Here is a 12,091-nt window from a genome sequence, read left to right as displayed (position 1 = left end):
TCCCTACATCAATCTCTTGTTCATGTAAATGGGGTTCCATGTTCATATGTACATTTCTAACGAGAAACACTTAAACTTTTTATTGGTAAGGAACGGAGCTGCAGTAAAAAGTGAACAATAAAGTACCTCTGTTTCCAATAGTCCACTGTAGGCTGGATTTGCTGTGCTTCTTCTCTTTCTTTCCTGACGCTTGCTCTGGATTTCTGTAACCATAAAAGAAATATGAATTGTGTGTTTTGCATTCATCAGGGGAAAATGTAGATCTAACTTGCTAAGCAAGATGATCTTACCCCCAACCCCTTGGGCTTTGTGTGCAATTTCAGTTTCTAAAGTATAATTGGGTTGCATCAGCATTGATATTTGCTGCAGTTCAAGGTTTGACATTAATAAGCTTTTCCTTGTAAGATTCAAACACAGGCATTTTTATTTAATCTTCCTCCAAGGTGGATTTATGCTGCCCTACAATATTTTATTATGATTCCTTTATAAACATATTTAGTAAGCATAAACAGATACAGATAGCATTAAAAAAACACCAATATCTGTTATTAAAAGAGAAAGCACATAAAACATGTAACCCTTGCAAGTTGTATCAGGTTTTTATTAAATATTACTTCCATTTGGCTCAAGTTAGGAAGGGGAGGAGAAATCAGGGTCATAATGAGAAGACAGGTTCAACTGTAACTATGAAGCAATAATTTATGTATTCATAATATACAACAAAATCAGGGCTTTGTGCACAGAACATAGTTATGAACAATGTAAGCTTCTTTGCTGTTGACAGAGACAGAAGGAAGGGCTTCTGAGCTGATCATCATAATGAATTCCAAATGTACAGTTATAGTCCCATTTAGAAGTGGGAAAAAGCAGAAGAATTTTCTTGTTTTCCTACGCTAAAAAGGCATTATTTGTTTAGCACTACTTTTACCAGTGAATAGCCAAGCTGCATACCTTTGTAAATATTCAAAGATACATTCAAAGTGAAATCCTGGGCCCACTGAAATCAATTGGACTTTTGACATTAACCTGGCTTGAGCCAGAATTTTATCTTCTTCATTTCACCTTTATTCTTTGACAAACCATTAATGGAAAGAGAAATACGATTATTACAACAGAGAACACTGCAGCCCAAAATTCTGAATTCAATTAGAAATCTTTGATGCCTCTCTTTTTAGGGTGCTCTGCAAAGTATGTCAAATTTGGACCCTAAATCACCTGTTTCTGTTGGAAACGTAGGTTTGACATAATCTTTTCTCATTTTGTTAGTTTTGGTTAAAAAAAAAACTGCTAGAGATTGAAGTATGTTTCTTTACAAGCAGTAGCTGTGCACACTTTTCCCGTATGCCATGGTATCTTAGTTGTAGGGCGCTATTTCTAGTAGCAATAAAAAGCTCACTCTGGGCACGTCTACACATTCTTTAATGCACTGATACTAAATTAATGAACCATAAGCAGCGCTACTGCACATTAGTGTAGATGAACACTTTTGGGGTGATGTTTAATACCCATTGGACTAAAGATATTGCACATTAGCTCAGATGAATGCTTTTTAGTTGATGCTTAATGCCCATTGGACTAAGTTACTGCACATTAGTGCATTAGCATGGTTTTTGCTAGCCATGCTTGTCCAAAATAGAACTAGTCCAATGGGCATGAAGTGTCTCATGTAGATGTCATGAAGTGTCTCATGAAGTATCTCATGTGCCTTCTAAGGGCCAAATCCTATTCCCCTTTATGGGCCTAAATGGCATGTACACAACTACATAGCTGTCTTTTTTTGTACTTTTGCACACCTCTGTGTGCATAAGTCTATGAATGCCCACTGAGCAAGTTCCAAAATTTTAGACATTGAAAAAACCAAGACTAGTACATGTTAAATGTCTGAAAACGAGAAAAAGGGTCCCCTTATGTTTTAGCACTTGGTAAGAGAGCAGGAGATGACAATTCTAGGCCCTGTAACAGAGAGCCAGAGGCTCCTGTTACTTTAAGGGGAAAGTGAAGCAGGCCAACCTTGCAGTGTGGGCAGGATGCTGGGAAAAAGCTAGCTGCATTGCAATAGGCAGCTAAGGGCAAGGCAGCCAGGAGGCAAAGGCTGGAAAGTTTCTGTGTGGGGCTGCAACAGAGGAATGCAGACCCGCCATTAAGCAAAGGAGAAATCCCTGTGAGAGGCTGAGGAGCCACATTACTGGGAGTGGTAGCTTTCAGGGCTGTGCGAAAGGCCTGTGTTTTGTTTCAGTTTGGGATTCGGCATTTTGATGGGACAGCATTTAGTTTTAGCATTTCAAATTGCTGTTTCATTTTGTTTCAGCTAAAACTGTTCCGAGTTTTGACGCTGTTTTGGTGTTTCAGCCATAGGCTATAATGGGGAATGACTAAAATGCCTATAACTTTGTCATTTCCTGCCTGATTCTGATGACAATTGGAGGAATCGTAGCCCCTTCTGAGGGCATAAAGCCTGCCAAATTTCAAGGAGACAGGTGCTGGGGTTTCTGGGAAACTGCACCTCAAGATGCTGAGAGCAAAACTCGTGACGTGTTTCAAAGAGATAGAAGCTGGGAAACTGCACCTCAAGGTGCTGACAAGCAAAACTCTTGTCATATACGTTTGTTACTGTGGAGTGCAGTGAAAACAGCAGGCATGGTATCCCCTGCTGAGGCTATGAAGCCTGCCAGGTTTCAAGGAGACAGGTGCAGGTGTTTCTGGGAAACTGTACCTCTAGGTGCTGACAAGCAAAACTTGTGACATATGTGATTTTGTGTGTGCGTTAAGGCAGATTAGGGTGAAAACAGCAGGTGTGGTAGCCTCTGCTGAGGCCATGAAGATTGCCAAGTTTCAAGGAGATACGTGCAGGTGTTTCTGGGAAACTGCACTTTGTCATGGAGTAGAGTTCCTAGAGCTGGAAGGCACCAGTCACCAAGCCAGAGGGTCGCGGGGGAGGGAGGGCAGGTCCCCTGCATGCTCCCCAGCGGACCCAGAAGTGGACTGGAAGTGCTTCTGGTCCACTTCTGGGTCTGCTACTGAGCGCACTGGGGACCCAACCCCACCCCACCCCATGCTCCAGTGGGATGTTCCATCTGGCCTGCCATCTCAGCATTCATGAGCCACCTCATACCTTGAGGTATGTAGAAAAAACATTTAAATCTGTTTCTATGTCCAAATCATCGAATCTCTCCAAATCTCTCTGAATCAATTCGGAGGGTTCTGATTCGATTTGGAGAGATTAAAGGGTCTCTTGATTTGGATTTGGAGATTCAGCTACCAAATTGGGCCTAATTTTTGTCGAATTGAATCAGTGACCGAAGCTTCACACAGCCCTAGCATTTGGTGGCCTGATGGAGATATGTATTTTTAAATATGTCCATATCGAAGATATTGTTAACAGGTTTTGCATGTTTTGTCATGGAATGGTCTGTATCTATTCGGTGTGTTTTGAGCTGTAGAAAATTGGCTTCTGGTGATGACGTTAGCGAGGTTCAGTGCTTGTTTGAATTTACAAACCACTTTTCACAAATGAGCCTATGAACTGCACTTCATCAACCTCCTGGATACAGAAACTCATGGACTCAATATAGTCATTGAAATTATGACACACTACAACCTGCCGGACCTCCTACTCCCCAGATACCTCTCCACTTTTACATAATACATCCCTCTTCCCCCCTATCCCAGCCTGTCCCTCACTCCCTGACTTCTTCATTTCCATTTTCACTGACCAGCTTTCTTGCCTGCATTGCATGCCAGCCTCTGGCTTCTTTACTATTCCTTCCATCCAGGAAGAGCACACACACCAATTGCAGATGCTTCATCAGCCTGACAAAGGGCTTTTCAATCCAAAAGCTTGCTAAGATATATTTCTCCAACTATTCAGTTGGTCTAATAAAAGACGACAGATTGACCCAAGGAACCTTGTCTGCCTGGTGTCTGATTCCGCAGCTCTTTACCTTCCCTGCACTGTGGTCCATGCCTCGCAGATGGCATCCCAGGCAACTAAGCTGAGCTCACCTGAACCCTCACAACTCCACCGCAACCAGCAAGCCTCAGGTCTCCCAAAGATCTTAGGGGTCTGGGCTTTCCCCAGCCAGGACTGTGCATGCATATGGTGGCTGGAGGTTATAAGGCACCTTCTACCTGCCTTTCACCAGGGAGGTCCTTGCTTCTGGCATTTCCTGGGGGCTGCAGCACTGCTGGCAGTCCCAATAGGCCTCCCAACCCTGGCAGGGTGCAGTTTTGGGTCATGCCCAGGACCTGGGGCCTCCTCCTTCCCATACCTCCAAGTTCATCCTGGCACGGGAGCACAGCAGAGACATTTTCTTCCCCTGATGGCTGGTGATGCAGAGTGCCACCTCCAGGTCTGAAAGCAGGGCATTAAATGGTTCAGTAACCAGAAACCAAAAGGAAATTGGTGTGGATGGCCTCCACCTCACCTGGAAGGGGAAGAAGCTCTTCTCCACCAGAATGGCTGACCTTGACAGGGCTTTAAACTGAGACCACTGGGGAACGGGTGGTCTACTAACAGTTCTAGTCCAGATCATGTCAGCCACACTACCATTAACTTGGGCAGCCTAAGGGATCCTGCTTGGGCAACAGCCGAAGGAAAGGTCCCTTTTAACCCCTCAGGGAAGCATTGGGCTTAACTGCTTGTACACAAACAGCAGGAGCTTGGGAAACAAGCATGAAGAACTGGCCCTTCTCCTATGTAATAATGACTACAACCTTGTAGGAATTATGGAGACCTGGTGGGACTCCACCTATGATTGGTCGGTGGCAGTAGTGGGTTACACCTTGTATGGGAGAGACCATGTGGGGAAGAGGGGTGGGGGTGTTGCTCTCTACGTCAAAGATCAGCTCACCTCCCTGAAGATTTAATTTCCTCCATGCAGATTGAGATTCTAACCCAGGAAGGGCATCTTGAGACCCACTGGGTCAAGATAAGAGGAGAACATGGGGAAGGTGACTTACTTGTAGGAGTCTACTATAGACACCCCCACCAAGAGAAAGACCTAGATTGGGAATTCATTAGGGAACTGGTTGAAACCTCATGCTCCCAATGCTTAATCGTCATGCGGGGCTTCAACTTCACTGACATCTCTTGGGATGAGCGCATGGCCAAATCTGACAGGTCGTGTAGCTTTCTCACATGCATTGATGACCTCTACCTAACTCAGGAGGTCTATGGATTGACTATGGGAGAGGCATTGCTGGATCTGGTCCTGGCCAAAGGGGAGGACCTGGTGAGTGATCTGCAGATTGAAGGGAAGCTTGGTGACAGTGACCATGAATTGGTCACCTTCTTAGCTCACCAAAGAGCAGGAAAACCCCTCAGTAAAATGGAAGTCCTTAACTTTGGGAAGGCTGAAACTGCAAACTAAGAGAACTGGTCAGTCAGGCAATCAGAGGCCACTAAGGAATGGTCATCACTCAAAAACATAATCCTTGAAGCACAGGGCAAAGCCATCCCTTCTTGCAAGAAATGCAGTCAATGAGCAAGGAAGCCCCTATGGCTGAATAAGGAACTGTTGGACCTCATTAAGCTCAGAAGAGTAGCCTACACTAGCTGCAAACAGGAAGTATTACCAAAGAGTATTACTCTGCACTCACCTGCACCTGCAGAGAGTGGTCAAGAAAAGCCAAGGCACAAACCTAACTTAGGCTAGTTACGGAGATCAAGGACAATAAAAAGTCCTTCTTTATGCAGCCCAGATAACTTGGGTATATACTCCCCTTCTCCAATTGAAGGGAATTGTTAGCTGGCAGGTGTGCTGTGGTGGGGAACTGCAGACTGCTCAGTTTCCCTCTGTCCCTATACAACCAGGCCAGGACAGTCAGGGGACTTAACTATATACACATTTATTTACATTAACTTTATATGTAAGTTATAAAGTTACTTTGTACTCATTAAGTTACTCATTAAACGCATCATGGGGAACTAGGTCAAAGGCCTTCTTGAAGTCCAGAAAAAGGACGTCTACATCATCTCCCTTGTCCAGGGCACATGTTACCTGGTCATCAAAGGAGATGAGTTTGGTCAGGCAAGCCCTGCCAGTCACAAATCCATGCTGGCTGGCATTCAGAAGCATGCCTTCCATTAGTCTGGCATTGATGGATCCCTTGACAATTTTCTCTAGGATTTTTCCAGGGACGGACGTTAGACTGATTGGTCTATAGTTCCCTGGGTCATCCCTCCTCCCTTTCCTGAAGATAAGGACCATGTTGGTTCTTTTCCAGTAATCTGGGACCTCGCCCGAGTGCCATGATTTTTCAAATATTCCTGCCAAGGGGGATGCAATGATGTCTGCCAGCTCTTTCAAGACCCTTGGGTGTATCCCATCTGGGCCCATGCACTTGTGAATGTCCAGTTTCTCAAGGTGTTCCCTTACCTGATCCACATTGATTTTGGGCCCATCACCTGCTCCCAAATTGGTTTGTGCCATTCCTGGCAGTATGATCCTCTTGGAACGGTGGAAAACCGATGCAAAAGAGTAATTTAGGAGATTGGCCTTTTCTTGGGCATCTGATGTCAGTTGCCCCATTGGATCTCTCAGAGGCCCGATACTGTCCTTATTCTTTTTCCTACTTCCCACATATCTAAACGTAGCAGGCTTGCCTTTTGGAGCTTGGGTTGAGTCCTAGGTTTGAAATCTTGCTGTTTTGATTGGTGGAGCCCATCCACCAATCAGGAGGCAGCAAGAAGAGTGAAGTCACACCCCTTTCCTGAGAGGAGGGGGAGAAGAGTTCCCTCCCCCCGCCCCAGACCTGATTGAAGACTGCAACACTCAGGTCTGGAAAACTTCAGAGGCAGAATCCTGGAGTGTATAAAAGGAGCTGCGTGCCCAGCATGATGGCCTTTGGCCTAGTTCCCCATGATGTCCTCATGGTTAAGCTGGGGAACTGTGGCCTTGATCATCATATGGTTCAATGGCTAGACAACTGGCTATGAGGTCGGACCCAAAGGGTAGTAGTTGAAGGGAGAAAATCAACATAGCGCAGGGTTACCAATGGAGTCCCTCAGGGCCAGTACTCTTTAACATTTTCATCAATGATCTAGATTCAGGAGTCAGATGTGAACTGGCCAAGTTTGTGGACAATACCGAATTATAGGGGAGGGCCATCACACTACAGGACAGGCTGGGAATACAGGCCAACTTGGACACACTCTCAAGGTGGGCTGACCAAAACTGGAAGGCCTTCAATGTAGAGAAGTGCAAGGTACTGCACCTCAGTAGGAAGAACCCTCAGTATACTTACAGGCTCGGCAGTACTACGCTTATTAGCACCATGACCAAAAGGGACTTGGGGGTCTTGATTGACCACAAGATGAACATGAGCCACCAATGTGATGTGGTGGTGGGCAAAGCTAACCAAACTCTTGTGTGCATCCACCAATGCATCTCAAGCAAAACCAGGGAAGTCATCCTCCCACTTTACTCAGCCGTGGTGAGACCACAGCTGGAGTACTGCATCCAGTATTGGGCCCCCCACTTCAGGAAGGATGTGGAGAAGCTTGAGAGAGTCCAGAGGAGAGCCACTCATATGATCCAGGCCCTGGAGGCAAGCCATATGAGGAGAGGCTGAGGGACTTGGGGCTCTTTAGTCTGGAGAAGAAAAGGCTCAGGGGGGACTTGGTGGCAGCCTACTTCATAAGAGGGATACATCAGGACCTGGGAGAACATCTGTTCACCAGAGCTCCCTAAGGGATAACAAGTTCTAATGGCCATAAACTCCAGGAAATCTGATTTAGACTGGATATAAGAAAAAAGTTCTTTACGGTGCACGTGTCCAGGGTCTGGAACAAACTCCCCCCAGAGGTGGTGCAAGCACCTACTCTGGACTCCTTCAAAAAACAGCTGGATTTATTTCTTGCTGGGGTCACTTGATCCCACCTGACTTCCCGTCTATGGCGGGGGCGGGGAGGCTGGACCTAATGATCTCATGAGGTCCCTTCCAGCCCCTAATGTCTATGAAACCTATTAAATCTAGGCATGGAGTTAGGAGGGGGGCACTCACTCTGTCTGCACCTGGAGCTTGGGGAACCCCAGCAGTGGGAGGTACACCTTCAGGAACACTAGCTGATTCACTAAACCAGGATCCAAAGAGGTGGGGTGGGGTGTCACAACATCACCAGCAATGTTGAACACCCTCTCGCTTGGAACACTGATCGGAGGACAGGACAGGAGTTCCTGGGCAACTGTGGCCAGATCCTCCCACATCTGGATGCAGCTGGCCCAGTAGGCCAAGGGGTCGCACAGCAGTGGGTCCACATCCTTAGTGAGACAGGCAGCCACCAAGGCCTGAGTGCTACCTTCCTGATGGTGGGGTCTGGTGCCTCTGGACCCCACCATGGAAGCCATGCCTTTGGCCTACATTGGCAGCACCTGTGGTGGAGGAGGAGACTGACTGGTGGGGGGCTGGCTGGCACAGGACAGTGGAACCCCCTCTTCCACATCCCCCCACCTCCGCCATTCTGCTTTCCTGACTCTCTTCACCAGCACCTCCATCCAGTGATCCAGGGTTTTGCTGCTGCATACGCTCCCCTTTACCCTTGGGTCACACATAGCAGCCAGCACATGGACCATACTGGACCACAAGGAATCAAGCCATTTCCTGATGTGCTCCTTCAGCCATCTCATCAGTGCCTGCATGTCTGTTGACAGTGGCTTACCCCAGCCAGGAACACTGGTCCCCTGGAAGCTCTCCATTTGGCTCTGAAGTTCCCTCACTATGGGGATCACCTGGATAAGGAAGGCATTGCCAGCACTGAGGGTCTTGGTGGCCTCAAGGATGGGCTTGAGGACCAGCAAGATCGGGAGATGGTACCCCACTCAGATCTGTTCAGGGGGCCGCTGATCCCAATCTCCCCAAGCAAGGCCATCTCATAGATGGCCTTCTGTTGCTCCACCAGCCTCTTAAGCATCAGGTATGTGGAGTTCCAATGAGTTTCCATAACTTGCATGATTTTGTGCTGTGGGGTATTCAGCTCTGTCTGTTTCTCCTGCAGCATCTTGCCCCCCTTGATGCTCTGGTGGAAGTAGCAGCCTCCTTGCTCCCAGTACCAGCAGAAGCCTCATGGCTGGTTGAAAACAGGCTGTGTCTCAGCTTGGGCAGCAGAGAACTAACACCTCTCCCTCTTCCTCTTCTCGCTCCCCTCCCAGACTTGGCAGCACTGGCCTTTTCAGCACACTTCATGTTTTCCTGTGCTGGAGAAGGTATCTGACTGTGTGTAGTGTGTGTATATGAAAGTGTCTGTGTGTGCAATCAATCTAACCTATGCTGTGCTTTCCTGAAGAGTGCTCAGCGATTGCATGGTCAGGCAAAACAGATTTCTTTTTCTTCAGGTAAAAAAAATAATAATAATAATTTCAAAGGAATGGATATAGGGGGAAAAAAGAAATTATATAGCGATAACAATACTAGTATTGAAGTTAGTCTAGTATAGCTAAGCTGTCAGTGTAAGCTATATCCTATCCAATCCTTTGCAAGTAGAAGACACACACCCTAGCTAGACAGTAGCATCTAGGAAGCAGTCAGAGTCAGTGCCTTTCAGATACTGCTCTCTGGTGAGAGACAGGCTGACAAAGGCTGACAGCTTAGATACTCAGAGGCTTATATGCTGTTTTTAAACGGTTTAGGTCCCTCCCCCAGAGCACTGGGATTGGAAGGGACCTCAGGGACCATTGGCAGATGCTGGCCAGCTACAGATGTCAGTCTCTTCCCCCCTCTACTCCTTCTCTCTCCTTACATTCTCTTTGCATGCAAGCCCAGCTTTGAAACACCTTCAAAATGGTGAAACATGTTTGAAACGTTTTGACTTGTTTCATTTCATTTCGAACATTTCAGCATGTCTCCTGTTTCATTTCATATTCAGATTTTCCATCATTGAAATGCTCAAAACACCGCTGAAACAAAATGGCGGTTGAAATTTTGCACAGCCCTAGTAGCTTTGAGGCATGTAAGCCCAAGGCCCAAGACAAAGCTGGCAGCCTAGCTCTGCATACTGCAGGGAGAGGAGCTCAAAGGGGAAATGGCTTCAGGAAACAAGGCAACTGGCATCTAAGCTACCCAACAGGGCTTGAAGGAGAAAACTAAAAGGGAAATATGGCTTTTGGTGTAGCACTGACCCAGAGTGGGGCAGAACTTTATTTGGGAAGTGAGTTTCTTATATTTGTGTTATGTTTACATCTAAGACTAAAAGACTGGATTGTAGCTATGGGGGTGGTATGGAAACCACATAGACACCTGAGGGGCTCCCAGAGTAGAATTTTGCAGGGCTGAGGCACCATGGGGTTGTGCCAAAGGCAGCTTTGCCAGGACTAGGGAACACAGGGGGCTGCAACAGAGATAGGGCCAGAGGCCCAGGAGCCAAGGTCTGAGGCTGAAGGGTGCAGCCAGAGTAAAAAGGCCAAGGCCAGTGTCACAACCCAAAGTTGTGGTTTTTCTTGTTTGTGTGTGCTTCGGCATCGCTAAATCATGTTCCCGCCAAATTGCAGCTCTTTTGCACGGTGGAGTGTTCTGCTGCAACAGAGACCCCGCGTGCAGGAGCTTTTCCCGCCAGTTCTGTAGCTTTCTTTGCATGGTGCATTTCTTTTGCATTATAGCAATGCGCGATGCAAGGAGTCACTGCCATTTGTATTAAGATTCGCGCCACATTATTGGCCAGTCTTAATGTAAGCACACGTGGCGGCTAGCTATTGGCTTGCTAGCCGTACAAAAGGCTTGGGTGGTTTCCGCCCAAATCGGAGAGGGAAAAAGAAAGCACGTGGAGTTCGGGAAAGGAGCGTGAGGATCTCTAAGTGCTGCTGATCCATACGATCCCAGCTTTTTCCTTAAGAAGGCAACAGAGGTTTAATTTATCGAACCCACGGAGCTTCAACAACTCCGTGGGACTTATTTACCGTCCCCTCAGAGCCTTAATGACTCCGAGGCAACTAACCTCTAGCCTCTCCCTGTCGCCGATCGCAGCCCAGACGTATCCCTATCCTAAGGACCCAATTGTCGAGCCCACGGAGTTTAACAGCTCTGAGGGACCTGGGAACCGAGTAACACTCACGGAAATACAGCTGCTCCGTGGGAACGAATTCTTGAACCCCGCAGAGCCTGAATCACTCCGGGGTCAAGGAATCGAGTGTATTAGAGTCCTCCACTGAGAACTCAAGCGGAGCTGAGCCTGGAAAGCTGACCAGCCTACATCGCGACCACCTTGGGTGTAAGTAAATAATCTTTTCAATCAACCATTACGCCTCCGTGACTGATTCTAGCTAGAGCGTGTCATACCGCACCGCGGTCTTTTCCAACCCCGTGTACCCGGGCTACCGGCCACAGCCTGTGTACACACAAAGACGGGTCCCCGGCTCGCCCTGGCTCGCACATGGCGACCCAAATGGGATCGGGAGAGAGCTCGCACATGGCGATCCAGGCGGGATTGGGAGTCGGCCCGCACAGCCGGAAAGGCTGAAGCCTAGATAAAGGTTTGAGGTCTGAGGGGTCGTGTCCCAGTGGGGACGAGTAACACCTGTGAGGCATGGGTATGTCTATGGGGGTGGCAGGAGGCCATGATTACATCCCATAAGGTAACTTGTGTCCTGAGGCCTTAATAGGGCCAACAGGGCCACAATTTAGTGCCCTAGGGCAAGACTGGGGCCAGCTGGGCATGGGAAGTGGTTTTTCATTTTGGCACCAAAATCTCCTATAGAGAGTTACCCTTGTGGAGCAAGTTAACATGCTAAGGACCCAGCAGTGAAAGCTTACCCACCATCAATAACCCCATCCAATCTGTTCCTTCATGTATGCATATATTTTACAATTAAGATTCAACTCATAAACTAGGGAAAAAAGCTTTAAAAAACTGGACTTTAGATGGGTGTCACATATCAAAATGCAGTTAGTGGGCAAATGTAATAACCCACTGTGTCCCAAGGGAAAAGTTTCATTGAACTACCACCATCATCAACAAACATGCCTTTTATCGAACCTAAAATGACAATTTACCCTGAGTGAAATGCAGCTCTTGCAGAAAACCGACATAAAATCAATGTGTTCTGCTTTTATTTAATCCCTCAAAAGAGGGTCCATGTGTCTCATGCTGACTGTCTGCAGA

At 47.2% G+C, this 12,091-nt stretch overlaps 1 protein-coding gene across 1 annotated transcript in view; it reads right to left on the bottom strand.

Annotated features, from left to right (window-relative positions):
* The window catches only part of PHF21B (PHD finger protein 21B), a 279,182-nt gene that overhangs the window by 17,575 nt on the left and 249,516 nt on the right, over positions 1-12,091 (bottom strand). The window contains 1 exon segment of the mRNA XM_006023571.3: positions 127-203. Within this exon segment, the coding sequence (XP_006023633.2) occupies positions 127-203 (77 nt within the window).

The sequence above is a fragment of the Alligator sinensis genome, unplaced genomic scaffold (genome assembly GCF_000455745.1).
Source record: "Alligator sinensis unplaced genomic scaffold, ASM45574v1 scaffold975_1, whole genome shotgun sequence".
In the NCBI taxonomy this organism is placed as follows: Eukaryota; Metazoa; Chordata; order Crocodylia; family Alligatoridae; genus Alligator; species Alligator sinensis.
Note: the sequence above shows the minus strand (reverse complement) of the source record. Positions and strands in the feature narration are given on the sequence as shown.